Source organism: Xiphophorus couchianus, chromosome 7, assembly GCF_001444195.1.
Source record: "Xiphophorus couchianus chromosome 7, X_couchianus-1.0, whole genome shotgun sequence".
Classification (NCBI taxonomy): Eukaryota; Metazoa; Chordata; class Actinopteri; order Cyprinodontiformes; family Poeciliidae; genus Xiphophorus; species Xiphophorus couchianus.
In genome coordinates, this window is record NC_040234.1 from 27,264,972 (window position 1) to 27,292,634 (window position 27,663).

The window sequence follows — 27,663 nt, forward strand, 5'->3', positions numbered from 1 at the left end:
GTATATATGTGTGTTTCTACTGCAAGATTGACACTAAATGTGCCAGGCTTCCATCTAAATGCAGCCATGTGATCAACAAGATGGTTACCAAGGAAACCGATGCTGTTGACCTTTTTGGGCTGGGGGAGGGGAATTATAGATAGCAACACAAATTAGAGGGTACAGTGAAAGGTAAGGCACACTTAGTTTGAGATTTACAAAAAGAAACATAAAGTGACTTCTTGCTTCAAATAATGATACATGTCTATATACATGTATATGTGTCTATATCTATTTGTAGATATATCTCTTTTTTATTTTCCTCATGATATAAGAACAATCTTCAATGTGCAATATTGTGATTTTATGTGACGAACAACACAAGGTAGAGCATAATTTATGGTGTAGTCGTAGTTTTTCAAATTTATTTTACAAAAACTATATATTCAGACACTCAAGAGCCAATAAATTGTCGAACAACACCAGTCTTTTGGGGAGTGTCTACTGGCTAAAACCATTCTTTTCTGTAAAATAGCTCCAGAAAATTGATGAACAGCAATTTTCATGTATTATCACTGATTCTCAATTGAATTCAGGTCTGGACTTTGACTGGGTCATTCTAACCCATGAATATGTTTTGATCTAAACTATTCCAGTCCTGTTGGACGGTGTCCCGATCATCTTTCCCATTAACTTTGACCATTGTCCTTTCCCTGAGGGACAAAAGTCGTGGTTCACATTTAGGCCAAAAAAGTTCAACCATACAGAAAGATTTTCTTTAACATTCCAGTGAAGTGCTGAGTTGCCTGACCTTTAACTTTTGTCATATGCGCAGGTCTTCACCACCTACTCTAATGAAGACTACGACCGGCGCAATGACGACGTTGACCCCATGGCTGCCTCGGCCGAGTATGAGCTTGAAAAGAGAGTCGAGAAGCTGGATTTGTTTCCCGTCGAGCTGGAGAAAGGTTTTTTTACACATGTTTAAAGTCGCTAAGAGTCACTCCGTCAAGTCTCTTATGTAACTACACACACCACATACACACACAGATACACTGGCGAGGTTCTCTCAGAGGACATACACTGTCTGTCTGCGTGTAAATCTTATCTTCTTATGGGATTAAAGTTTGTGTGGATTAGCCTAATTAGCAGCTGGTCATTCTGGAGGTAATAGATTAGAACCAGCTGGTATGTGGTATAGCTAATTCATAGTTGTACTTATTTTGTATTTTGTACTTACACAATGGGTCTGACGTACTTCATAATGTTTCTAAATTTATGAAGTACTTGTTTCGACTAGAACGGTATCAACAGGCTGACTGGAAAACAAGTGTATGGATTAGCTGTTTGAAGTTATTTAATGTACTAACTTTTTAGTAGACACCATGAACTTATAAGCAAAAAGAAGTAGAAGAACAGGATATTCCTCACTGTGTCGCTGTGTTTTTGCCTCTGCGCGCCTCAGACAGCGACGGCCTCGGGATCAGTATCATTGGCATGGGAGCAGGAGCGGACATGGGCCTGGAGAAGCTGGGGATCTTCGTTAAAACTGTCACGGAGGGTGGAGCCGCTCACAGAGATGGCAGGTAAGCTGCCCACCTGTCTGTACTCGTCCTGATACTTGTTTCGACTAGAACGGAATCGACAGGCCGAATAGAAAAATGATGTTTACAGTGGTTTACAAAACTATTCAGAGCATGTGAACTTTTCCACGATTTGTCACGTATGTCCACAAACTTTGATGCCTTATTGTATAGTAATTTTGCGTGATGGAGTAACTCAAGCACTGCATAATGGTGAAGTGGATTCACAAAGATGAACGTTTTTGAATATCTTCTGCTAATAAAAAACCCAGTCTTGAATAATTTCCTACTTCTAACAAGTAATCTTCCTGGAATTCATTCAGGTGTATCAAACTAGACAAGGTTAGAAACAAATTAATGCTGCTCCTTTTTTTTTTTTTTTATTAAACTTTTCCATGTAGCGTTTTACTTCCATTTCATGGTTGTGTCAGCCTGGCCATTGCCTTCATATCCAATTCTGCTCGATTCTCATCTCCCCTCAGTGCGCCGTATTGGATTTCTTCCATTGAATGTGATTTCTCACACAACATTTTAACCAGGCCAGAATGTGAATGATGATGTTAATTTTTTTGTGCTGTTTAGAATTGTACTTTGCCCGTTTAGGGTTGTAGTTTTTACAATGGCAGGAAAAAGAAGTTAACAAAGCCATTCAGTCCGTGTTGGCCCCACCTCCAAATATTGAGCAATTAAAGTCAGAGCAAGAGGAATGTTTAAGACATTTTATGACTGGCAAAAATGTTGTTCAGCTCAGCAAGTCTCTGTTCGAAGTGTGGGATGGCGATTTCTGTTAAGGTTCATAGAATAGCTGGCGCATCACATACATCACAGTTAAGCTTTAGAATTAAGTAAAATCAGATCCAATCGTTTAAAACTTCAACAGAGTCCACAGCTTCAGGAAGCAATCATTCATCATTAACTGAAGGTCCACACCCTCTGTACGAAGCAAACCGTAGAATGAGGAGCTAGTTTTTACAAGACAGTAGTTGCGTTGCCATTAACCATAAAATTGCGCAAATTCAAATTTGGAAAATAAATTTGCTTTATAGAAACACGGCAATTTTGAAAATAATTTTTAAAAACTGACGTTTTTTTGATAAAAAGGTAAGATGAGGTGGTTTTTCAGCTGTCGAAATAGATATAGTTCCCAAAACTGCAATAGAAACATTTTTTTCATATCATGAGTCACGTAATCAACAACCAGATGTTACTGCTGGTGGAAATGATGAAGAGGACGACAGGAAGTAGTAGGAGGATGATGGTTTTTTTTTTTTTTTTTTTCAGACAATGTGCAACTGGCTCCACCAGAGCTCTCACAGCATTAGTTATGTTGAATCCATAGCTTTTCGGTAAAATGGTCGCTGGATTAGGAGTAGGTCATGTAATATTTTGCATCAATTGCTGCCATGATTTTTACAAGCTTTTTCATGTGTGATTTTAATTTCATTTCTTATTTAAAGGAAACAAACCATTTGCGAAATTGTGGGGTTGTTTTCAACATTAGCAGAATATAATTATTTGTGCGCATTTGTTGTGGAAACACAGCTTATGCCTGTGTTGGTGTATTACATAACATCCCAATAAATTCTACTGATCTTTTTGGACTTGTTCAAAAGGTCTCAGTATTTCTGAAAGCCTCTGGTGTCACTGAAACTGTTCTCTACAGCTTACTTCCTTTCTGATACTGGAACTTAGACACTGGCGGTTTGGACTTATGTTGAAAACAGTACTTAAGGTGGTTCTGTGACTGCAGACAGTGGGTTTATTTCTGCTGTGCTTTCAGGATCCAGGTGAACGATTTGATAGTGGAGGTCGATGGGACCAGTCTGGTTGGCGTCACCCAGAGCTTCGCCGCCTCTGTCCTCCGCAACACATCAGGCACAGTCAAGTCAGTCGCATTTGCTTTCTGCAAACTCATGTTTTTAATTTTTGAAGCTAATAAAGGAGTTTCACGCTTCAACTGTGTGGGTTAAATGTTTAAAAAAAATTTTTTTTTAGGTTTGTTATTGGCAGGGAAAAGCCGGGGGAGCAAAGCGAAGTGGCTCAGCTGATACAGCAAACTCTGGAGCAGGAGAGATGGCAGAGAGAGATGATGGAGCAGAGATACAAACAGTACATGGACGACGACGAAGAGGTAGGGGGAAGACAGGCAGCACGTCAAAGCGTTTACTGAAAATAAAAAAGTACAGCTTAGATAACTTGTCCAGGATTTTTTCTGTCTGTATTTCTGAAGAACAAAAAAAACAGAGCGTATTGTTAGCTGTGCTGCGTGCGGCTGCTGCAGCTTCACGTAACCACAGGAAATCAAAAGTGTCCTTTCAGTGTGTGTTTGTGTTAAGACAAAATGTCGTCTGTGTGCAACTGCATGGCCTGTCCTTTCTCAGTCTAACTTCTCCACCTTGTGGTCAGAAAAGGGAACAGAAACCTTTCAATTAGCATATAAATTACCTTTGATATTTGATGCCAAGAAAATTACAATTAACTATTAAAAATGTGTTTAATAGCTCCACCTGCTTGTGTGTTTTCCCTATGAATTAGTCATGTAATTCCTGCATAACTCAGCTGTAAATTGGATAGCGAAAGGAAATTAAATGGATTGTTGAACAAGCATCGAGGATTGTTTTTGCACCCGCTAATATTTTTTGGGAACACAATACAAAAATATGTACTTTACATATTTATACCTGTTTATGTTGTTATATGCCCAAATTAACTTATTAATTTGGGCTACTTTCAGACACAAGTATAGTTTTTGTGACAGAAATTGTGAAAACGGTGCATTCAAGGTCACACGCAGTGTTAGTTTTTCCACAAATTGGCCAGAAAGATATATTTTGGTATCATCTAAACGGATATTTAAATACTGTTAAATTCCATATAAATTCATTTGTATTCACAGAAAATACAAACAGAAAAAAACAAAGTTAGGAGGGTTTTTTTGTTGCTATTTTTGCCATAAAGCTGGGTAAATGGTTAGCTTCTTTAAAACCGTACGTAGTCACATAGCAAACATATAGACATTAATCCTTGGTGTGAAAAAGAAGTTAATATAGACATCTTGTTTGCTGTGGTCTATACGCTGATATCAAGGTTGTCTTTGTGTCAATACAGAAGTGTAAGCAGAGCTGAAAATCCATTATGATGATAACATCATGGCTTTATAACCTGATTGCAATTCTGTTAGTTTGTTCAATACAGCCTGTTAATGTAAGGCTAACTTACTTTGTGATGTAGCGCAGAAAAAACAAGATAAATGGTCAGGAGATTACCATTAATCATTTGGATTCACTTGGATTTTTTACCTTAAAGGCTCTGGCTACATTTAGTCTTTCTCTTGAATATTCACATTCAATATACAGCATAATTTAATTTTTTTGTTGTTCAAACTACATAAAACTTCCTTCCAATAATATAATTTTTTTAAACAAAAACATTATTGAATTTGTTACAATTAGTCAACTTGAAAAGTGAAAGGTTTCTCACCAGCCTACGCTGCAAATTCCAATATGGCTGTCATGTGTATCCAATAGAGTGAAAGTTGAGATAGTAGAATTTTATTAATCAAACAATATACTGTTCAGTCTCAAACATTGAACATGGTCATTTAAATGCTTGAAAATGTTGTTTGATAGTTTTTATTGCTAAAAGAGATTATAGTAACTGAGAAAAGCAACCAGCAAACCATACTGCTGGTCCTAATTTTAACTGAGGCGCTGCCACATTGTGATAAACGTTCTCAATTCAGAGAAAAATGGGACATAGTTTAAGCCCATAACACTTGCAAGACTACTAGCTAGCAGTTAAATGATTGTTATCATCAGTTTCCTTCTCTATTCTCTCATTTTATGCTTCTAAATGTATTTTATTTGCCTTCCGTCTGTGGACAGACTGGCGAATACGCTACAGACGAGGAGGAGGAGATGAGCCCGATGTTTCCGAACTCCATCGAAGTTTTCGACCTGGCGGAGAACCAGGACACCCTGTCTCCTGTAGAGCTTGATCCTGAGAAGCTAGCCCACAAATTCAAGGAGGTGCGTTTGGTTTTCAGCAAATTTACTGAGGTTTACTTTTACTTTTTACTTACATAAACTTTTCTTCATTGGGTTTGTTATATGCTCTGAGCTAAAACCAAACGTCCTGGTATCTTTTTTGTTGGTGTAGCTCCAGATTAAACATGCGGTTACGCAGGCAGAGATCCAGCTGTTAAAGAGGAAGGTGAGCCCACTTTGTTTTCAGTTCGTTTTCACAGGATAGTTACAAAAAACCTCCCAAAAACCAAAAAAAAACAAAACGTGTGGTACAGAAGAGAAAACACATCTCTGTCTGATCTCAACAATGACTTAACGCTGGCTCTTCCACCCACATACCACCTCCACCCTCCCACAATGACACCCCCTTACCTCCAGCTGGCTCATGCGGAGCAGGATAAGTTGCGTTGGCGGATGGAGCGCGCTCAGTTGGAGCAAAACATCAGAGACAGCAAGGAGAGGATGGAGAAGCTCGAGGGCTACTGGATGGAGGCACAATCCCTGTGTAAGGTAATTTCATAGAGAATAAATGAAAAAATAATAATAACAAGAGCTCCCTTGTCCAGTAAAAGCTGGTTTCTGGCCATTTAAACACTAAGCATGTGCTTTTAGGCTGTGGATGAACACCTGAAAGAAACCCAGGCCCAGTATCAAACCCTAGAGAGGAAATACAACAAAGCCAAGAGAATGATTAAAGAATACCAGCAAAAGTAAGAGAAGTAAAAAACGGAGTGGAGTACCTGGAGCTCTGGATGCTAAATGATCAAATGTGATGGTCTTGAGCGTAGAGTTAAACATGAATGTGTGTTTATGATTTGTAGGGAAGTCGAGTACCTGAAGAAGGAGACCGCTCAGCGGCGTGCACAAGAAGAGAGTGAGGCGACACACAAAGAAGAAACAGACAACCTGCAGGAAAAGGTTGGTGACCTGCTCGTGTTTCCGTTCCCTCTACGGATGTAGCGATGCTAGCTGTTAGCCAGCTCATACCGTTCCCTGTTAGTGCTACATCTTCTCATCTCAGTGCCTGTTTCCATAATACAAATATCCCAACGAACTATCAAGATTCGGAAAGTTCAGCTCAGTCATGTGACCTGTATCCCCCTTACTCCCCACCCTTTCCTAATAGCGCCCTGGGCAACTGCCCATGTTAGCCATATCAAAAACCATCACTGGTTGTAACAGGCATCAAAAGGGTTTGGCTCATCATATCACTATATTATTATAACCTTTTACTCTGATTACAGCAAAAAATTATTTAGCATATTAATTATTAGTAATAATCATATTATGATTAACATTTCTTTATTATTTTTGGTTTGATATGTAGATTGAAGCATCTTTATAGAGTGGCAATATACCACACTCATATTACCTGCTCAAACTGCCAGGCTCTCTGCTCCATTAGAGGTTACCATGGTTACCGAACAGACATGCTGATCTCCTCTGTGCTCTATAAAGTGGATGGTTTGGAGTGAGATAAAACTATGAATGCTTGGAGGCAACTTCTCTGTCCACTTTTCACAGGATAGTTATTTTACATCACTACAGTAAATCTTATACAAGCCTTGATACAATTATGACAAAGACTAGTCGCTAAACAAGTCATTTAGCTTTGTGCTACACATCTTAGAATGACTGTAATAAATATACAAGAAAACAGCATGTTGCGCTGTACATTTTTTAAACAAATTCTTTGCTAACGCGATAAAACGTCCACCAAACTGGGTTACGATTGATGGATTATTTTTGCATTCAAAAAGTCAGAGACCAAAACCTCATTGTCAATAGATAACTTTTCACCAGGTGACTATGAACGTGTCACCTGGTGCCATCCAGGCACTGAACAGATGCTGAGAACAAATGAAGGTGTGGATGCGCCGTAACTTTCTTCAACTGAACAGAAACGAAACTGAAGTCACCGTCTTTGAACCTACAGAGAGGAATGATCTAGAGACAACACACAGATTCAGCTGGGAACTAGGAATCAGGCATAAAATCTGGGTGTAGTGATGAACTCTGACCTGAACCTTCAAAGCCACATAAAGTCACTTACAAAGACAGCCTTCTATCACCTGCAGAACATTTCCAGCATTAAAGGACTAATGTCCCAGCAAGATCTAGAGAAACTCATCCATGCTTTTATCTTTAGTGAAATTGATTGACTTGACTTAATAATTTGCTTATAGGAACCAAAGTTATAAACATCAGTGATTAGTATATGAGTGGATTGCCACCCAATGAGGAGCACAACCAAGGACAAATCCCTCGAATCTCGAACAAATTATTAGGTATTTCATGTTTTTCAGAGTTGTGCTTAGGAGAAATATTTTCCTTCTTTTTGTTATATTTGTTGTTGCATTATTTAGATTTTTATAAGCAAACAAGCCCTACCAACTCAAATTGAATGTAAAAAGTTGTTAGGCTAGAGGACTCGTTTGGCTACAAATGAATGAACCTTATATTGTGTGTTTTTTTCCCCACAGATTACAGACCTGGAGACCAAAGTGGATGCCTTAAAGAGCCCTTCACCACCCTAAGCTGCTGCTAAGTCCTACCTCCTATCTGTGACCAGAAGAGGGGGTCCTCAGCCTTCATTCAGACCAGGGCCATATTAAATCCCAACAACCCATCTGCTGCACGGACAGACCTGTTAAAAAAAAACTAAAAGCAGCAATCGTAAAAGAGAGGCTGAGGAGGACGCCGCTCCTCATCCCCTCCCAGAATGCACCACCTGTAATAACCGGAATCCTCCTCTTGTGTGTCTTCCTGTCAACCAGCTTGGCAATCAACTGAAATAACAATCACTTGACTTGTACACCGTCTGTGGATTTTTTTCCCCCTCTCGTCATCAACGGTATCTTTCCAGGTTCTAATTATAATTCAACAGACTTTGTTTAAAACAAACAAACAAACAAAAAAAGGAGAAAAAAAAAGCGCTTTTAATACCCAGGCTCGTCACAAAGTGCTTTATAGACGGTGGGCATGAATGCAGAACAAAACGGAGCAAAGGACAAATGATTGTTGCTTTTTAAACTCAGTGAACCACGAGTTTGCTTCTTTTTTTTTTCCCTCACGAAGAGGACGAGTCGTTCTTCTGTTCGTTGGCGTCGATCAATGGACTCAACGACTACTGAGACGAAGAGCGGTGGAACTGGCTGATGACCAGCCAAGGAATCCTGATGGGGACACAATGTTTAAAAGGAAAACACCAACAGAACGCTGGTAGTTAAGTAATAAATACAATAAAAAAACAAAAAAACTGAAAGACACGTTTCTCATCCAAGCCTGTGAAACTGCAGAGAGCCTTGGAAACCCATCTCTGTGGTTTCCCCCCTTCAGCTGACAGTGTGTCTACCATAAAGTCTGAATGGCGGCGGTGTATATAGTCTCTACTCGTTTATTTAAAAGCTTTTAACTAGCTTAGGCAGGTTGGTTGGATCTGGTAGATCAGAACGAGGCAGTGGCATGAGTGAATGATGCTTCATATTGCTCTGTTTCATCTCTTTTTCTATCTGCATCAGTGGCAAACAGGGTGTAAGCGTTCTATTCTGTGCGGGTAGAGCTTCTCATGTTGTGTGCTGTCGGTGTCTGCAATATCTGTGGGCTTTACAGGCGAGCCGAAGCTTCAGCTCCAAGTTCTTTTACGTAAGACAGGTTTTTTTTAGCTGGGTTTCAGAATGCCAAGCGCCGTGACATTCTGAAGCTGCGTTTCCAGTACAAATGTCCATAAAACTTTGTTGACATTGTTCTGTCAATGTTAAAAACCCCCCCACAATTTCTCAAAGGGTTTCTATTAAGTAAGAAACGCAATTAAAATTACTGGTTCTTATTCTTCTTCTTCTTAATTGTGGTCGGCAAGCAATCACACATTAATAAGTTTGTTCACGTGGTAATTTGTTAAAAAAAAACTTCCTGCTGTCTTCTTCGTCTTTTCCGCCAGGAGTAACATCCGGCTGTTGATCACATGACTCGTGTGATGCGGAGAAAAAGTGTTTTTACCATCAGGCTGAAAAACCACCTTAGCGCAAAAGTTGTTTTTTCTTTTTTCCGAAATTGCAGTGTTTTCATTTCGCAATTCCAATTTGAGCAATTTTACGGTCAATGGAAACGCAGCTTTAGACTGTTGCGTGGCGCATTGATGGGGATATTTTCTCCCACGTTTGGATTTAAGATGCTCCAAACATTTCGGAGTCTGACAATTGTTTTAAGAACAAATGATTGGTTGTGGGGGAAAAAAGTTCGACATTAAGTGTTCACATCCCTGTTATAGCATCAAGTTTTTGTGGTTTGAACAAAACAAAATCAACAAAGTTATTGAACAATATTCTCTTGTACTGTTTTTGCTGACTTCTACAAAGCTGCTTTAATCTAGTTTTTTAAAGTCATGAAAATTACTCTGATTCTTAAAAGAAAAATGAAAATGCCAGTATTCTGGTAGGGGAACTGTAGATTATCTTCAATCTTTATTTGATGTTACGACAAAAAACCATATAAGAAAAATAGAGCAATAATTAAGTCTTGATATTTTCAGAACTACAACATGTTTATTTGGTACTTTGTGTTAAACAGGTTTTTAAAAAACCCTTATCCAAAAAGTATTAAATACCAATAACCCAAATAAGTCCCATATCAGAAGAAGCCTATTGTGAGTCCACATAGTAGTTGGTCCCACACTGACTTTAGTTGGGTTTTTGGTGTTCTAGAGCTCTATCAAGGTTTATAAGCTGTCAATATCTTACCTGCAATAAATTATTCTTTTAGCTTATTGACTTTGATGAAAGAGAAAGCCGAGTTAGCAAAAGTTGACCCAAAAGCAAAGCAAATTTCTACTATAATAAAACAATTTCCATCTTAGAAATGTTACAGTTGTTCATTGGAAAGTTATTTTTGCAGGTTTGCTAATTCTAAAAATAAATCTTCAATAAATCAATAAATGCCCTGTATTCTGTACCCAGAATACTGGGTATATTAACCCAGGTGACTTGCTTATTGCTAAACGGAGTGTGTTACAATAAGTTCGTCCAAGAAACTGTAATGCAAAAATATAAGAATAACACAATTTTAATGATCATCTTATTGATTTTTTAAAAATATGTTTAAACTGTATGAAAAGAACTCGGGTGTTCTTTTCAGAGACACCTGAGACTATTTTTTTTTTATGTTTTTCACATGTTATATTCTGACAGATCCAAATTAACTTGTTTGCTTGTTGAAAATAGTTATTGACTTATGTAAATTACCATAAGAAGTTAAGATGACTGCTGATATCCCCTCAACAAAACCTCCTCTGAAAATCTATACTATCCCTTTTGAAAAGCTTAGTATTTCATTTACATTTTTGGTAACTGTAATGAAGACTGAAGCTGGTTTGGTTACAGTCTTTTGTACAGTAACAGTGTTAAAAATGTCAAATTCATTACAATTTTTTGAAAACAGACTTGAATATACTGTAACAGACATTTCAGTGTTTGAACCTTTAGTATGAAAAACAGTTTGAAATTGTACCTCCAAAAATTTACACTCAAAAAGGTGAATAGATTTACAGAACATGTAAGGTCTCACTGTCTCTCAGTGCAGAATATTTCAATTCTGTAAAGTTTATATTTCAGCATGCCATGTTGATTTCCTGCATGTAACTGTACTTAGCTAGCCTGTAGGTTGCTACAAGACAAACATGCTTTCATTCTAACGAACTTTTGTAAGGGTAACAAGTACAAACTGTAGCCCTCACAAAAATAACATCTAACAGTTGCTTTACCTTCACATTTAATTTAGTATATGTTCTTAGCCATCAGCTAGCAAAACCTTATTGTGTAAATGGGCACCTAAAAAAATCACTTTTCGAATGCGAGTCCTCATCCTTTAGCTAGTAACACCTTATGGTAACAGGCTTTTTTTAAAACATTCATATTTGAAACACTAATTGCCCTTAACCACTAGCTGGTAAAAGCCTATGCTAACGGACCGTCTAAATATTACATTATATTTATATTTGAGCACATATCAGCACCTGTAAACCTGGTTAGCTGGTAAAACCTAGCTAAGGTTTAGCTTAATTTCTAAAGCTTTATTTGCTTTAGAAATTAAGCTAACAGGGCATAGTGGTTTAACTTCTGGGTCACATTAGTGTGGGGAAACTTTAACATGACAAAGCACCAAGTTTATTATCCAGAAGATTCTGTGCATGTAAACAAACGTTAGCCAAAAATTAGATGCTCCCTGTGCCAGTATTCAGCCTACAGAATGTCAGTGACAGCTGCCTAAAATAGGAAAATAAGATCTCTTAGGGGCATTTTGATGGTGTATGAAACTTATTGTCATGGCTGTTCAAAAATAAATCACATCTTTGCTCTGGTAAATGCTAAAAGATGCTAGGAGATTTTAAAATCTTGTAGTGGAAGATAGCTGTTTGGAATGTGAGTCACTTTGCTTTTTAAATGCTGAGAATCGACTAATCGGCCTTGTCACACTGCTGTTACAGTATTCTGTATGTTTTTACAATTATATATTTAACTGTACAGATATTAATGGTATCCACTGGAGATTAGTTATTTGTGCGGATGGTCTAAACGGTGCTTTAGGACAGTATAGAAGCGGTAGATTGAGTTGCTGTTGTCACCGAGAACAGCAGGTTTTTTGTCTCTTATTTGTTTGAATTCATTCATGAATGTGTTTATTGAGACAGTGCAGCTTGCTGGCAAGCTCTGATTAGGACACATTACTGTTAGTACAGGGCCCATGTTGTTTTGGTTAGAAATTCATTAAATGTGTTGTTTCTTTTTATTTTACACCCAGAAAAATGTCTGGACATCATAAATATGTCATGAAGGAGTTCTCATCTTCAAAAATCTTACAATACAAATATCAAATATACATGTTTACATTATATCCTCATAGTACAGGTTTTATTAGTATTTGTATGGTCAGACTGTAGGTGTCATGATTAAGCAATGAACACGGGACTATGAGCTTCATGTTTTTGTTTGAAAACATTTTTGTTAAGAACTCCACACCTGCTGTATACGCCGTACACGATTCAGATTTTGTAACTATTTACACCAAGTATTTGTTAAGAAACCTGCAGTATGTTTTAAATATCAGTCGAACTGGATGGGAACAAGCTTGTTTGAAAGACTTTTTGTTTGTTTTTAAAAGAACGAAAAATCAGCCATAAGCAACTCACTTGAGTCCTAGTATGTCTTTAGTATTTTTATTACAGTTTCATCTCTATTTTGAACTAATGTGAGCTGTACAATAGCTGTTGTATCACCAAAACCGTGGTCACTTTGGGTTTGCCGTCTAAACACAGAAAGTGATCAGTTTGCCTTTTAATGATGTATTAGTTAACATGCTGCTTTTGCCTCTATGAAGCCTTTACATGTGTTTTACCTGATGCTGTCGGCCATTACCCCATTGTCTGCCCATTGCTCATGTCTGCATTGAAAACAATAAACTGAAGAAAATGAAGCTGCTACCTGTTTGCCATTGAATTCAGACTAAACGCCTAAGTCACTGGGCGAGAGGAAGCCGGAGTACCAGGAGAGAACACAAGGAGAACATGCAACTAGAAAGACCAGAAACATCCAGACCAAAGGCCTTCTTGCTGCGAGGCAACAGTGCTACCAAGTTGAGTCCTGCTGGTAAGCAGGTTAAGCATTTTGCTCTAAAATCTTTTGAATAAAATGCATAACATTATCTACTTGTTTCTATTTAATATTAAAGATTTATAATTATTCACTAAGTTTTAACACAGTTATCTCTGTAGGATAAACGTGGAGTCTAATCCTGTAGCTAAAACATTGAACCCCCATGTTACGCCTGCGGTCACAGAAAATTATGGGTCACAGATTTTGCTGGAATCGAACCAGGGACCCTGTGAACTTGTTCTGGTGAGCGCAAGCTTTTTACCAGCAATGCAGCTCCGTACTTCGACTTGTATATGGACACATTATTTCACTCCTTTACGCCACAGGACAACAGTAACATGTCATTTTACTCGTAATTTAAGCTAACTTGAATATTTTTTCTTTAATACTTATTTTTTATTGAACATTTCTGAACACATACAGTGGAGAGGTATCAATACATTCAACTTCATATACAATGTTGGACAGCCGTGTCCATATTTAGCTGGATACAAGAATGGCATTCTCCATTTTTCCCATTTAACAACAAACTTGTCCTCCTGCAATCTTAGTCTATATGTGATTTTTTTCATTACGAAAATCTCTTCCACAAAGTTCAGCCACTGCTCCACTGCAGGAGGGTCTTGTCTATACCATAATTTTGTGATGGTTTTTCTTGATGCTGAAAGTAATATTTTTAACAGATATTCATCATCCTTTTGAATTACATCGTGTGTGAGGCATCCCAGGTAGAGTGTTTTACATGATCTGGGTATTCCATATCCCAATATGTTTTTCAAGATAAGGCTAACATTATGCCAGTATGTAGTTAGCTTTTGACAAGACCAGAATATGTGTGCATGGCCTACATCAGTCTGGCCACAGAGTCTCCAGCATGGTTGTGAACTGGATACCATCCCGGACCTGATCTTTGGTGTTATAAAAAATCTAATCATGTTTTTCCAATTAAATTCCCTCCACACACGGGAGCAGGTGGCCGTGCACTGCACTTTACAAATATTAAACCATCCCTCCTCGCTTATGTGCTCCTTCAATTCGTCCTCCCATTTTTCTGTAATGTACATAGTAGATGTCTTCCTGCCTGCCATCAGTCCCTGGTATAGTGCTGAAATAACCCGCAATTTATTCCCCTCGTAGGCCTTATGAAATATCTCTATTATTTTACTTACGTTGGTTTTTATCTCTTTCTCATAATAATCTTTTATTTGCAGGTATCTATACTGGTCTTGATCCTCCAGCTCATATTTTCCCTTTAAGCTATTAAAGCTCAGCAGATTGCCCTTTTCAGTCAAGGCTTGGAGAGTTTTTTTAAAGCCAACACAAAACTACATGCTTTCTTTTTAGAACATGTTTATTCATTTTTTGGTGCAGAAAATAAATATAAAAACAAATTTTTTTATTTTGTAATATCGGGCAAGGTAACAAAGACCTGCTTCAGTCAAGCTTTGTGTCAGAAAAAAAAGCCCGTTCATCAGTTCCAGCTCCAGTTTGAAACATTTCCTATTAAAACAAACTAAACTCAACTCATCTAAACTCATCAAGGATCAAGTATTTACCCATTTAATCATCATTAAAAACCTTCTGCCCATCACATGTAATATTGTTTTATTCTCACCTTCAAATCTAAAAATAATAATAATAATAAAAAAAATTTAAAAGACAATTAAGTTTCTCAGATTTACCAACAAACGTTGCTCATTTATGGCAGAACCCAACATTAAATGGAAGCACTGTAATGATGGCACAATGATTCATATGGATTATTGATGAAAAACGTTACACAGGTGATTGGGTATTAAATCTGATTTCCAGTTAGAGTTTTGAAAATGTTTGTTAATTCCAGTTAAATTAAAAAATAAAAAAAACCATTTGACACATCATAATCTAACTCTATGGCAACTACAGAAATATGGCTAGCTGGAAGCTAAACTATCAACCTGAAAAAAATTTATAAAAAAAAAAAAAAAAAAGACATTTATATTGAAAGATACCCAGCATAGGTTAATTAGCTTCAACCTGCATAATCCAGCGTTTCAATAAGCAATCAGTGACATTAACAGATATGAAGCGAACCCGTGTTCAAACCCCTGCAGTAGGCATCGACTCTCAGTGCAACCTCTAACTGATCAAATCAGGAGACATTCGTTGCAAAAAATTTGACAATACAAATTAGTTTTTAGAGTGAAAAAAAATATAGAAGGCAAATAAGGAAGATAATGAAGTGTTTAGACAGTGGAAGGCTGGGCAGTAGTTCATATTAAAGACTGATCAATGAGGAAGCTTTTCCACATTCTGTCAAATTATAACCTCAAACGTCAAAGTTTGCAAACTTCAACAGAAAAGTATTTTTTCCGTTTGTATTCCGCCTGTATGCTGTGAGAGCTTGCAGCTTTAACAGCAGGACCACAAAACGTCGCTTGTGTCTGGTCTCTGTGGATGCCATCTTTGATTTGCCCAACATCGTCAGGTTGCACTCGTTTCACAATCCTGGAGATGCAACAAACCGCTGGCATGCATCTTTGATGATCTCCTGTAGATCGGAGGTCTAACATTTAGGAGTGCACCGGTTGCAATTTTCTGAATGACTTGATAACGATTTTGAAAAGTTGCTAAATATAGCAACAAAGTTGCTAAGTTGGCAAAGGTGGGGTGACTATTGTTAAGGGGACAGTTGCTGGTTTTCAGATCTTTGCGGAGGTAGACATCACCTAAAATTAAAGAAATTGGGGCCGATTTATCTGTTCCACTCTGTTAAATATTAGTAGGTACACTTCAATATTTCACTAAAACTCCAGGTAATTCCCATAAGGAGAGGAAAAAAACATGTAGATGGCAAACTTTAAAGTGAAAAGGGGCAACAGAGTGTAAACTTTGAAAGTCAAAAAGAAAGTTACCACTGAAGGTCGGCCAAAAGCAGTCCTGACATACAAGAACGTGATCTGATCTTACCTACATGAGGTGGAAAATCAACACTACCCTGAATACATCATCCACACAGTGAAATGTAGCAGCAGAAGCATCAAGTGGTTGGGATAGAAAGTATCAACATGTATAGAATTTTTCTTTACTGAGTAGGTCTACCAATCAAAATCCCAATAAAACGCACTGATGTTTGTGATAGTAACAAGACAAAATGTGAAAACCTCAAGGGGTGTGAATAGTTTAAGGAAGAGCAGATGTGTGTCAGTTGGGGTAGTTTGTAAACTGGATTCGTCATCTTGTGTCATCAGAGAAAGACCTTGAAGGTAGCAGTTAGAATTAGGCTGTGTAGCATCATGAGCTAGGAACAAACATAAATATAGCATAACAAGAGTGGATTTTGTTTTGTATTCCAGCATAAACACTAACCTGACCTCAAACCAACCCATAGATTAACCAATAGATTAACCTCTGGCTCTGAAGCTGTGTTAGTGCGAGAGGGAAAGGAGATGCAACATTTTAAAGGACTGTTCCCACAGGGATAGAAAGTCATGTAAAAAGTGTGACGCGCGGCTCAGTCGTCCACACCGATGTTGCGGAACAGATAGGACATGGACTCTCCGTTGTGGATGCGGCGGATGGCCTCCGACAGGATCATGCTGATGTCCACCGTTTTGATCTTTGGGCACTGGAGCTTCTGGAGCTCGTGGGGGATCGTGTTGGTCACCACCACCTGAGGGACGGAGGAGGAAACTATGAAGGAGGATATTACAGCAACATAAAGACACATTAAGGTAAAAGCTCTGACCTCGTCAATGGCGGACTCTTCTATGAACCTCGGGGCGTCCGAGGAGAGGAGCCCGTGCGTCGCCATGACAAAGATCTTGTAGGCCCCTCTCTCCTTCAGTGTCTCTGCCGCCGCCACGAAGCTATCGACGTTATCGATGATGTCATCCTGCGGAACAAGCGAGTCGACGCAACTGGCTCAAAATTTAAATCAAGGCAAGTCTGGTGCAAGTTATTATTGCCAATCTCACCACTATGATGGCGATGCGTCCCCCTACGTCTCCCACCACCGTGATTGGAGGCTTTTCTTTAGGGATCAGCACTGCAGACACAAATCAATGTCTCCGATAAATACTGAAGGGTTAAACAATGGAGATGTTGGGGTTAGAGTTGGCGTTTTACATGGTATCTCCATGCTCGGGTGAATGGCTCCGGTGGTCTTGACGGTGGGGGGGGAGTGGCGTCCGTCTACCTGGTCCGACTCGGCGTCCTGAGCTTCTCCGTGGATCACCGCGATGCCGAGACGCAGCCGCTCGGCGAACGACTGAGCCCTGAACACCAGGCAGAGGACAAACCAGCCACAGGCTGCTTAGCAACACAACCTCCTCCATTTCGAGGTCGTCTACAAACTTACGTTTCTTCTACCACTGGAGACTTTTCAAAGTTTGTCAAATTCAAACTATAGGCAATGTTTTCAACAGATTTAGCAAAATAATGTGAAGACAGAGGAAAAAAATTGTATTTTCTAAATGTAGAAGGCTGTAGAAGTTTGTTAGAGAACAATTAGTGAGTCGTCCATTCCACAAACTGGCCTCTGAGGGAAAGTGGTTAGTGGTTGTACCATGAAATAATGTGAAAACTTTTGAGAGACACTGCAACTTTAGTCTGTAAAGTCACAGTAAAACAAAGAGAGACAACCCGAGCTCTACTCTAACCAGCAGATGAAGGAGAACGTACCTTTTAGCAGAAGCCGGAGATTTTGCAACAATTACAGCATTTCTGTAGTCGGGGATCTGAGGGTTTGAATGTATAAAAACACATATAATATGAAATGGTATCATAGTTAGGTTTGTCACCGTCACAAGAGCTGTCACTGTAGCAAGTTTATTGTTCTTGCTGGGCCGAGACCATTATGAATGGAATTTAAGATCTAGATCTCCAAAAAAATATACAAACGTCGTCCAGCCAACTGGCGATAAATCTGAACACCACCCATGGTAGACGTATAAAAAGCTAGTTAGCAAGAATATGTTAGCAGTGAATCAAATAACACAATAAGATGTCTGTGTAATTCAACATTTTGCCTGACAGAAAAGTCCTGTGAGAAAAAACTAAATACAGAGAATGTACAAGATTAATCCTGCCAAGACAAAATTTAAGACCTGTGAGTAACATTTAAGGCCAACTTACTTTAAAAAAATAATAATTTAAGAGATTTTAAGGCCTTCATTTCAAATATAAAAATTTAGGACCTTTTTTTTTTTACCTCCTCTTGGATGTACTGAAGCAGAAACGGAGACGCTCTCAGATTGTCCACTGGAATGTTGAAGAAGCCCTGAATCTCCTTCTGATGGAGGTCCATAGTGATCAGGTGGGTGAGGCCTGTACACATGCGCGTGTTCACGTCGTACACGATGAATTTTGAATATTGAATAAATAAATGACAGTGTGTGAGAGTCCAGTCCTCTCATACTTACCGGCTTTACACACCATGGAGGCGATGAGCTTGGAGACGATGGAGCCCCTCTTCCTCATCTTGCACTGCTTGCTGTAGGGGAAGTAGGGCAGGACGCCGGTGATGCTGCGCGCGCATGACGTCCTGCAGGCGTACACCATGATCAGCATCTCCATGATGGTGGTGTTGACATCCCTGATGCAGAAAAAAAGAACAAACAAAAAAAACGTAATTTTCTAGAAAATCAAAAAAAAAAAAAAATTTCCCTCTGAAGCTCTTGAAGGAGGCGGAGCCAGGCGTGACATCACTGTGGCCAAACAAACAACGCATAGTGCTCCGTTATTCAGTGCCGATCTGGACTACAGTTCAGTTGTGTCTTATTTCAGTACACTTGAAATAAGACACAACTAACTTACAAGTAACTTTTCAGCAAGATGTAGATGCTTGTTTTAAGTAAATAAATCTTTAATATTAACAGCAATTCTAGTTTAACAGATTATGTCACTTATGACATGGGAAAAATGTATTTATGAATCAGCAGACAGTTCACTTGGATCTTTTTCTTGGCATTTCTTCACTCACTGACTGCATTTCCATCACAAACGTGAGCAAAACTTTGTTGATATTCAGCTACGGTTGAGAAATCACAGGTAGTCTTTAAAAAAAAAAAAAACAATGTTGCTCCAACATCCTTCAACTATTTCCTGTTGTCTTCCTCATGTTTGTGCCAGTGGCAACATCTGGCTGTTGATTATGGGACTCATGTGATGCTTTAAAAATGTTTCCATTGTGGTTTTGCGAAATAAACCAATTTTGATAGTGCCTAAAAAAAAAAAATCTAATTCAGCTTGTTCCCACTAAGCCTACTTATTTTCGAAATGTAAACTTACGCAATTATATGGTCAATGGAAATGCAGCTATTGTCTCTGGTCTCTCTGGATCAGTTAGCAAAAACATGTGCAACTGTAATAACGCTCCCCAGTGAAACAGGTGATTTTAAAATCAGCTCTAGTTTGCAGTTGTGTCGTACTGGCTCTTATTTTCAGATGACTCTGTATTTTTAAAAACATTCATAAGTTTTTTTTTCATGTCAGAACTGTAGTCTGTAACGAAACGCCATGAGGGGTATAAATGCTTTCTGAGGTTGTGTGCGCTCTGGTTCTTACTTTGATACAGTCTGGATGACGAAGACATCCTTGCCTCGCACCGATTCCTGGATCTGTACCCGTGTTTCTACGGAAACAAGGACGAGATATGGGAAAAAAAAAAAGAAAAATACAGTCAGCTGCACAAACACACCCTGTTATCTCATAATAAAGCCTGTGAAGTTTGTTCCCCTCCCCTCTTCTATCTGCCTACCAGACTGCTGTGGAAAACTGGACATACCAGCATTCCAGAACTAAACCAGGGATTAGAGACAGAATCCTTCCTGTAGGAGCTAAAACTAAACTGTTGTCAGGTCCGGCGGAGTGAACTAGGAGCTGCAGTGACTTCAAATCTGCATATGTGTAAAAACACGCCGTGTTTTACGGAAACGTATACTGTACTGTGACCTCACCAGAGTGGCTTCAATTAATCAATTTTTGATTTGCCACCGACTTGCATCAGTGGTGCTAAGATGAAACCTCTGGAAGTGTTTGGAAAGGTTTCAAAGTTTAAGAATCAGTGACTGGCAAGTCAATATGTTATCCTGAGAGACAAACAGAACCAGCTCTTCACAACCAGAGCGGAGGTAGAAAACAACCATTACAGAACTGGAATAAAGTCCTGTAGGTCTATTGAATTTGTGTTGTGCAGGAGAAACAAATCAAGTTTGGCTTTTTGTGTATCGGCTGATCGCAAGTCTTCCAAAATGAAGGAAATCTGGACCAAACTGTCATGGTGGAAAGAAAATCCTGCATGGTTCCTTAATTTTGAGTCAGTGATTTTCTGTTTGTTTGTTTTGACGCAGTAGACGATTAGATCGAAACGCTACAGCCAAGTTTTGATTTACAAAAAGAGCAATACTAATTTATCAAAAACATGTGAGGTGTTGTAACTTAGTCTACTGGTTTAATTTATGTAAAATAAACCAAAATACCTCACAGAAACTCTCTTTTCTTATTGCCTGCTAAATCTATTTTATTTGAGAAATGCACATTCTATTAGTACATAAATTATGTAGTTATTGGTAAAATAAAAAACATCTAGTCACTGCTTAATTTTGGAATACGCACCAAAAGTTGATATAAAAACATTAGACTGTCTTTTTTCAACAGTATTAAAGCTTACTTGATTATTTGATTAATTACTGTAGCAGAACAATCGATGATTAAAATAATCAATAGCTGTATACACACACACACACACCAATAGCCAAGGTACAATTAAACAACTTGGGAGTTTTCATTATTAATCTTCAATACAAACTAAATATTAATGCTGATGTAGGAGATTTTGAAAATAACTTATCTATTACATCATAAGTACTACTTTATGTTTGTCACATTGTAGCTTGTGATTGTAATGTGACAAAATAAAAGAAATAATAACTAAAAAGCCACAGTATGGGTTTTTCAGTCTTTTAAAAATGTGTGCGTTTTCTACTGGCTGCTATGACGACCTCAAAAAGCAACATCTACAGAAAACCCACAGATCGTGTTCTAAGTTTTCCCAACTTAGAACAGTTTGTCAACACATATTCATATATCTTTAACACTGCAATACCGCTGGTCTTATAGTAAACAGTTATGGAGAAGGTACTTCCTGTTTGTCATCGCCTCACCTCTGTTTGCTTCCTGGTACACCTGCACCTTTCCCAGCTCCACCCCTAACCGCCTGGGAGGAGAGGAAACCAAACGGAAATGAGAAAAGTTGAGGATCATCAAGTGATATGTGAAGATCAAACCTACTAGCATAGCACGTTTAAAACAGCAGCAGCTGACTAAAGTGCTTCGCAATTTACACCAACCACCATAACTCCAAACAAAGATTAAAACAATTAAAAAATAGATTTTCATGTATCTTATGTCATGGACACATAAACACAGGCTTAACAGAAGCAGAAGGAACAGGAGACATAATTTTAATAATTTCACAAACAGAAATCTGATAAGTTAGGAACGTCTGCAGCTTCACAATCATACACCATGTCTAACACATATAATAGTCCATGACTAAAATATGCTTAGCAAATACACATTTTCAAAGCATTGAAAAAAAGGTTAAGAAAAAAATTCAAACAAAAAAAAAAAAAGAAAGTGACATTTATCAGAGGACATGTTTTCAGTTTGTTAACAAGGGCTGTTGCTTAGCGCCAGCTGTTAACAGCCGAGCTGTTCATTTCCTGTAAACATGTCTTGATATAGTCAAGGGTTGTAACTTGTGTCTGCAAAGTGGGATCTGCACTTTGCTTATATTTTATTTACACATAAAATGAGCTCAAAGTTGGTAACCTGACGTGTTGCCAAACAAACGGGAAGAACGGCGATTTTCCTCCAACTCTGTGACGCTGCTGCAGTGGTTTATTTCTCTGCTGTGTTTACATTCTGACATGTTTTTAAAGTCTGTCCCTAATCCAGGTCCTGGATTAAAAATGACAAGCCAATATGTGAAATGTCACAACATTTCCAAACGTAACCGTCAGTGTCCAAGACAAGTAACTGTTCAGAAGCTCAACGACACGGTTTGGTGCTCTCATGGACCTGGAAGGTCACCAGTCAACTGTGTTAAACACAGTCAAGATGCACCGACTGCAGCTTTCTGGCCGATCACCGATCGAAAAGCCTGACCGGTCTGATTTTGAACGATAACTATTTTTTTTGTTGGAAAAGTTGCGAATTATAGCAATACAGTAGTTAAGTTAGTAACAGTGTGAGGACGTCTGTTAAGAGTAAAGTGGCTGATTTTCCCCAGGTGGAGAAGATCAGTTTCCATATCGGCCAAACACCTGGAATGAAGGAAATCACGGCCGCTTTTTCAGTTCACCTCTGGAATACAGATTTAAAAAGGCATCCGGGGCAGACCGCCGTCACTTTTGAAGGTGATGTCACAATATTTAGATGATCAAAATCTCACTTTTACAAACTAAAGTGGACAGTGTGTGCAGAATCTAGTCACAATCTACCTGAATGACTGCAGCTGAGGCCCAAAGATTCAGAAAAATTGCTTTTTTTGTTACATATTTTTCATTTCAGACATGAAAATGTGTAAAACTTCCAAACGCTACAAGCCTGGAGAACAAAGCTGAAACAATTAACCAAATTGATTGTGATGAACCGATTCTTGAAATTAGCGTCAACTAATTTAGCCATGGATTAATCGTTAACTGGAGTACACAGACTCAAACCCAAGGTGAACCAACGACACCCTCAGAGCAGCAACTAAGTCAAAAATTATGAAAAAAATACATTATGCAATAAAAAAAACAACAACTTTCTTCTCATGTGGCAGAGAAGACCTAGCTTCACTTGGTTCAAATTTCATTTCTTAAAAAATAAAATAAAAGACCTTTCAGCATCTTTTGCTGACCAATTATTAAGCAGTTGATCCAAAAGAATAATCAAAAGAAGCATTTTGTTTTTAACTGATGATGCATGTTTTGACACAATTGAGGAAGTGTTCACTAAACGCCTGTTACTGCATTTCAGGGGATAAAATGTTTATTTTCACATTTAAAACTCTAATCATTTGTATCTTATGGATTCCTAAGATTGTAACCACTTCAGACTTATAAAATAAGTCTAAGTGGTTAAAAGAAATAGATCTGCTGAAAGTGCACTGTGCATCTAATTACTCGTTAGAATTGCTAAAATTATTGTTCGTTGCATTCCTACTGGACACATTGGCAAAAAAAAGTTACCAAAGCAACACCATTTTCCCTCCGTGCTCAAAGATGTGCTTAAATTTTAGTAGATTGTAAAGTTAGCGTCCTCGTCAGCAGGACTGCACTGACACAGAGATGTGAAACATCCAACCATTTTCTGCTCTCTCTCCTTGTTTCACATCAGCACGAGAAGTTTAACCAACACTTTCACCTTCTGCATAGCAGATAAAACCATGAAGAACTCCTGCGGTCTGTTCACACCGAGCCAACGGCGTGCTGCAGAGCGACGGCGACATCAGCAGACCCTCCTATACTCACTCTGCGATCCTCTTGCCCAGCTCGCGACTCGAGGGGTGCGAGTTGGCGGTGAAGATCACCAAGCCGCCCTTGGTGTGGTTCATGTCTCTGGGGTCTCGGCCGCCGCTCTCGCCGCACTCAGGCAGTGGATCCCTGGGCACCCACGCTGCGCTGAGACCTTCCTGCAGGGGAGACGGACGAGCGCTTACTTCCCCCAGAGTTTATCCGACAGAACACGAGGGGAAACAGGAAACGCGTTCGGGACGGACGGAGGCGAGACGAGTGGATCACGATTAAAAGTTCTGTATATTTAAGGTTTTTCTTTTTTTAAAGCAAAATTTGTATCAATTTAACAGAGGAAAATGCACTCAGTAAAAGCACGGTTCTCTTACACTACAAAGAACTTTCACTTCCTTCCATTCGTAAACTCCCAAGAAGTCCCCATCGGCTAACAGGAAACAAAAACGTGATTTTTAAAGAAAGCCAGTTCTAGGTAAAAGTTCACTGTAAATATGAACCGTAAAAACGGAGATGAATTAAAAATAAGAGTGGAGAATTCATCCAATCGGACACGGTTAGCACCCTCCGTCCACTTCGATGTGGGAATACAGCGTTACATTCCTGCATCAGAAACGTTTTGCCCGGAACGTCTCAATTGTTTAGTCACACTCTAGCTGGTTATAAATTTTAAATGGTTTATGTTCTGAGACAGACATAAAAACAACCAAAACCTGGGGTTGTTTTTTTTTTTTTTTAGGGGAAAATGTTTTTTTTTTCCTAAAATATTTTTTTAGGACAAAGGGAAAATGTGTGGTTAAGAACACTGTGATTATAACTTCCACTTTCAGCGACAGCACAGAGCAATATCTGTGTTTCAGCCTCCCACAGTCAGCGCGTCCTGTCAGACTGAACCACACAAACTTTTCAAAAATCTCTAGAACGCTCAGAGTGAATGGGGACGTTTGCGTGTTGCGACGGAAAAATACGTTGGGGGGTGAAGCACGTCAAAATGCATCAACACAACAAATCTAATGCGACGCTTAAAAAATAAACACTTGACGGAGTTTGGCTACATCGAGACCCACTGCAGGAAAAAAAAAAAAAAAGACATCAGGAGCGGTCAAACAGTAGGTAAAGCAGCGCACAGCTACCAACCACTCACCCAGAAGAGCATCGCGGTCAGAAAGCTAAACAAATAAACCGAAAAATGATTTAAGTCAACGAGCTGGCGGGCTAAGACGCTGGATCTGATTCCCGCTGCGTGCTACTGGTAGTAATATTTCACAGACGTAGCGCCGCTCAACCTCCACCAGACGGTGAACTCTCACACCAAATGTCTGCTTATATAAATATATATATAAATATAAAACTTTCGCTATGACAGATAATCTCTGAAAAAAAGTAATCAATCTCCTCTGCTTCCTCCTGGTATTCTGCAGAGTTACTCAGCTCAGTCAGAAACAGCCAATCAGAGTCAACATTAATCAGCTCTCAGGAAGTTTTGATTTGAATGAACATTTCCTGTTTTTTACTTGACATTATTTGATATAGACAGATTTATTTGACTCATATAATTTAGAGTACTGAGAGCCTTTTTGTTAAATATTATTTTACTGACTGCATGTTGTTCAGTTGTCCTTTTGACTGAGCCTGCAAGTATTTTGCATGTTTATGTATAAATTAGGTGAATTTATTTCCAGATATATTTTTTTTAATTTTGCCAGATCACACAGTAGCATTTATACCTAAAGAGAAAAATTAACAGCCAATCCAGACAATCGGCAGTGATCGGCGATCGGCAGTGATCGGCCCTCATGGGTGATCGGAATCGGCAGCAAAAACCTGATCGGAGCATCCCTATGTGAAATAGAATGAGAATCACATAAAAGTACACAGACATTTATTAAATAAAGTGCAAAAGTCACGCCTGAAAGGAACGTTAAGGCAATTCTCAGAAAATTGAGGGTGATATCAAAAGATATAACTACATATAAAACAGTGATAGAGTAGAACTAAATGAAAATATCAACACTTCAGTACAACTACTAGAAGCAACAATAATAATGTACGGTGCAGGACAGCTGATTAAAGCTTCTCGCTCCACTCACAGTTGATTACAGCTCCAGCTGGCAACAATATACATTTTAATATACAGATTAGAACAAAACTGTGATAATATCGAACATTATGGAGAATTTAAACAATAATGCGAGTCGGCGCATCTCTGGTTTGAGTTTATTATCCAATCTTGTGACTGGCTGTTCCATCCCCTCAAACAATAATGGCTTATTGTTTAAATCTTAAAACTGCAAATAAGTTGGTTTTACATTAAGATAAAAAGCAAAGTTAAGTCAGTGAATTCCAATAATCTGTATGACAATATTTTTAAGTACATATATTAGAAAACTAATTCGACATGTGATCAATTGTGGTTTTTTCTAGGAAATTGCCAAATCGAGTTAAAAAATGTACTATAAGGTTCACAATAAAAATTATGTAAACAATTTGTTTCATGGTAGAGTATTTATGACGCCGTTTTAGATGGTGAAAATCTATCACACAAGACATAGGAGTCTTGTTAAAACTGCACGTGCACCCCGATTATATATATATATATATAATGTATATATATATATATATATATATATATATATACATATATACAGTACAGACCAAAAGTTTGGACACACCTTTTAATTCAATGAGTTTCCTTTATTTTCATGACTATTGACATTGTAGATTCACACTGAAGGCATCAAAACTATGAATAACACATGTGGAAATATGCACTAAACAAAAAAGTGTAAAACAACTGAAAATAGCCCTTATATTCTAGTTTCTTCAAAGTAGCAACCTTTTGCTGTGATTACTGCTTTGCACACACTCTGCATTTTCTTGATGAGCTTCAAGAGGTCGTCACCTGAAATGGTTTTCACTTCATAGGTCAACCTGCCCTGTCAGGTTAATAAGTGGGATTTCTAGCCTTATAAATAGTCATGAAAATAAAGAAAACCCATTGAAATAGAAGGTGTGTCCAAACTTTTGGTCTGTACTGTATATATTTAAATATACATATACTGTGTGTATATATATAATTAAATGTATATATTAGTCTGAAAAGCCAGACACGCTTACTGACGGTATTAGAATGATTATAGGAGCACATAGTGTTAATGGCTGTAATAAATGCCTTTACAACAACAGAGCAGAAAAGAAAATGCTAGGCTACAACCAGAAAAATGTAGGTAACTGTTCAAACAAGTAATTGCTTCAATAAACATATAGAGGGGATTTCCTGCAGCTTTTAGTAGAAACTGCAGTTCATAGTGAGAATAGTGAGCATGTTAGGCGGAGGGGAATCTTTCATCGCACCATCAACACGGTCACGACGTTAGCTTCCCGTTGCTATGCTAACTGAACAACAAAATTTGTCTATTTAATTTATTCTAGCATAATAACAGATTAATGTAGGGGGCGTTCTAAAATCCCACCGAGAAGACTAGCACATGTTAGCAAACTGAGTTATTAATCCAAACTTGCAACTGAAAAAAATGTTCCGACTTTAGCAATACAGGGTAGCGACTAGCCAACATTAACGCCCGAGAACCAACGCGAGATCTGGCTAAAAATAATTCTACCGAGGCGAAGCTCCCGAATCCGTGAAGTGATTTTTCATGCGTCGCAGAGCAGCGGGTCTGTCTGCGAGGCTAACAGGAACCACCGAGAATAGGGAAGAACAAAAATAAAAAATAAAAAAATGAAGAAAGAAACCAAAACAGAGCTCCTCACCAGCTTGTGTATCAGATCCGGTCACAACCTGCAACCTGCCGTATTTGAATATAACTACGAGCCTCCGGGGCTTTTCAACCTGTTCGTAGTCCGACGGTCTGACTTTGTGACGTTGGGGGTCTTTGACGGACAAAGTCGCTAGCAAATGAAAACATGGGCG

The 27,663-nt window shown here is 38.5% G+C and overlaps 2 protein-coding genes across 5 annotated transcripts in view; one reads left to right on the forward strand and one right to left on the reverse strand.

Moving 5' to 3' along the window:
* LOC114147817 (neurabin-2-like) overlaps positions 1 to 13,054 on the forward strand; it is a 29,447-nt gene extending 16,393 nt beyond the window's left edge. Inside the window, exons 6-15 of one of the 2 annotated variants that reach the window (XM_028022462.1) lie at positions 815 to 947; positions 1,445 to 1,565; positions 3,343 to 3,447; positions 3,558 to 3,693; positions 5,447 to 5,590; positions 5,721 to 5,774; positions 5,966 to 6,097; positions 6,200 to 6,297; positions 6,409 to 6,505; positions 8,071 to 13,054. In XM_028022462.1, the coding sequence (XP_027878263.1) occupies positions 815 to 947; positions 1,445 to 1,565; positions 3,343 to 3,447; positions 3,558 to 3,693; positions 5,447 to 5,590; positions 5,721 to 5,774; positions 5,966 to 6,097; positions 6,200 to 6,297; positions 6,409 to 6,505; positions 8,071 to 8,124 (1,074 nt within the window). In that variant the 3' untranslated portion in view covers positions 8,125 to 13,054. Of the gene's footprint in view, positions 1 to 814; positions 948 to 1,444; positions 1,566 to 3,342; positions 3,448 to 3,557; positions 3,694 to 5,446; positions 5,591 to 5,720; positions 5,775 to 5,965; positions 6,098 to 6,199; positions 6,298 to 6,408; positions 6,506 to 8,070 lie in introns of those variants that run through there. The other variant, XR_003596141.1, reaches the window with a different exon arrangement.
* Positions 13,055 to 15,811: 2,757 nt separating this feature from the next.
* LOC114148242 (phosphoribosyl pyrophosphate synthase-associated protein 2) lies at positions 15,812 to 27,635 on the reverse strand. 3 transcript variants are annotated; one of them, XM_028023383.1, is made up of 12 exons: positions 27,504 to 27,628; positions 25,460 to 25,571; positions 23,736 to 23,896; positions 21,378 to 21,430; positions 19,780 to 19,846; positions 18,636 to 18,808; positions 18,425 to 18,540; positions 17,896 to 17,951; positions 17,341 to 17,489; positions 17,190 to 17,260; positions 16,961 to 17,107; positions 15,812 to 16,885 (listed from the first exon to the last, which is right to left on the reverse strand). In XM_028023383.1, exons 3-12 carry the CDS (start codon positions 23,816 to 23,818, stop codon positions 16,727 to 16,729), a joined length of 1,074 nt encoding a protein of 357 aa, XP_027879184.1. In that variant the 5' UTR covers positions 23,819 to 23,896; positions 25,460 to 25,571; positions 27,504 to 27,628; the 3' UTR covers positions 15,812 to 16,726. The 3 variants fall into 3 exon arrangements, with proteins under 3 accessions (XP_027879184.1, XP_027879183.1, XP_027879185.1); XM_028023382.1 differs by lacking the exon at positions 25,460 to 25,571 and having other exon boundaries at positions 27,504 to 27,635; XM_028023384.1 differs by lacking the exons at positions 23,736 to 23,896; positions 25,460 to 25,571 and having other exon boundaries at positions 27,504 to 27,634.
* Positions 27,636 to 27,663: the final 28 nt, after the last annotated feature.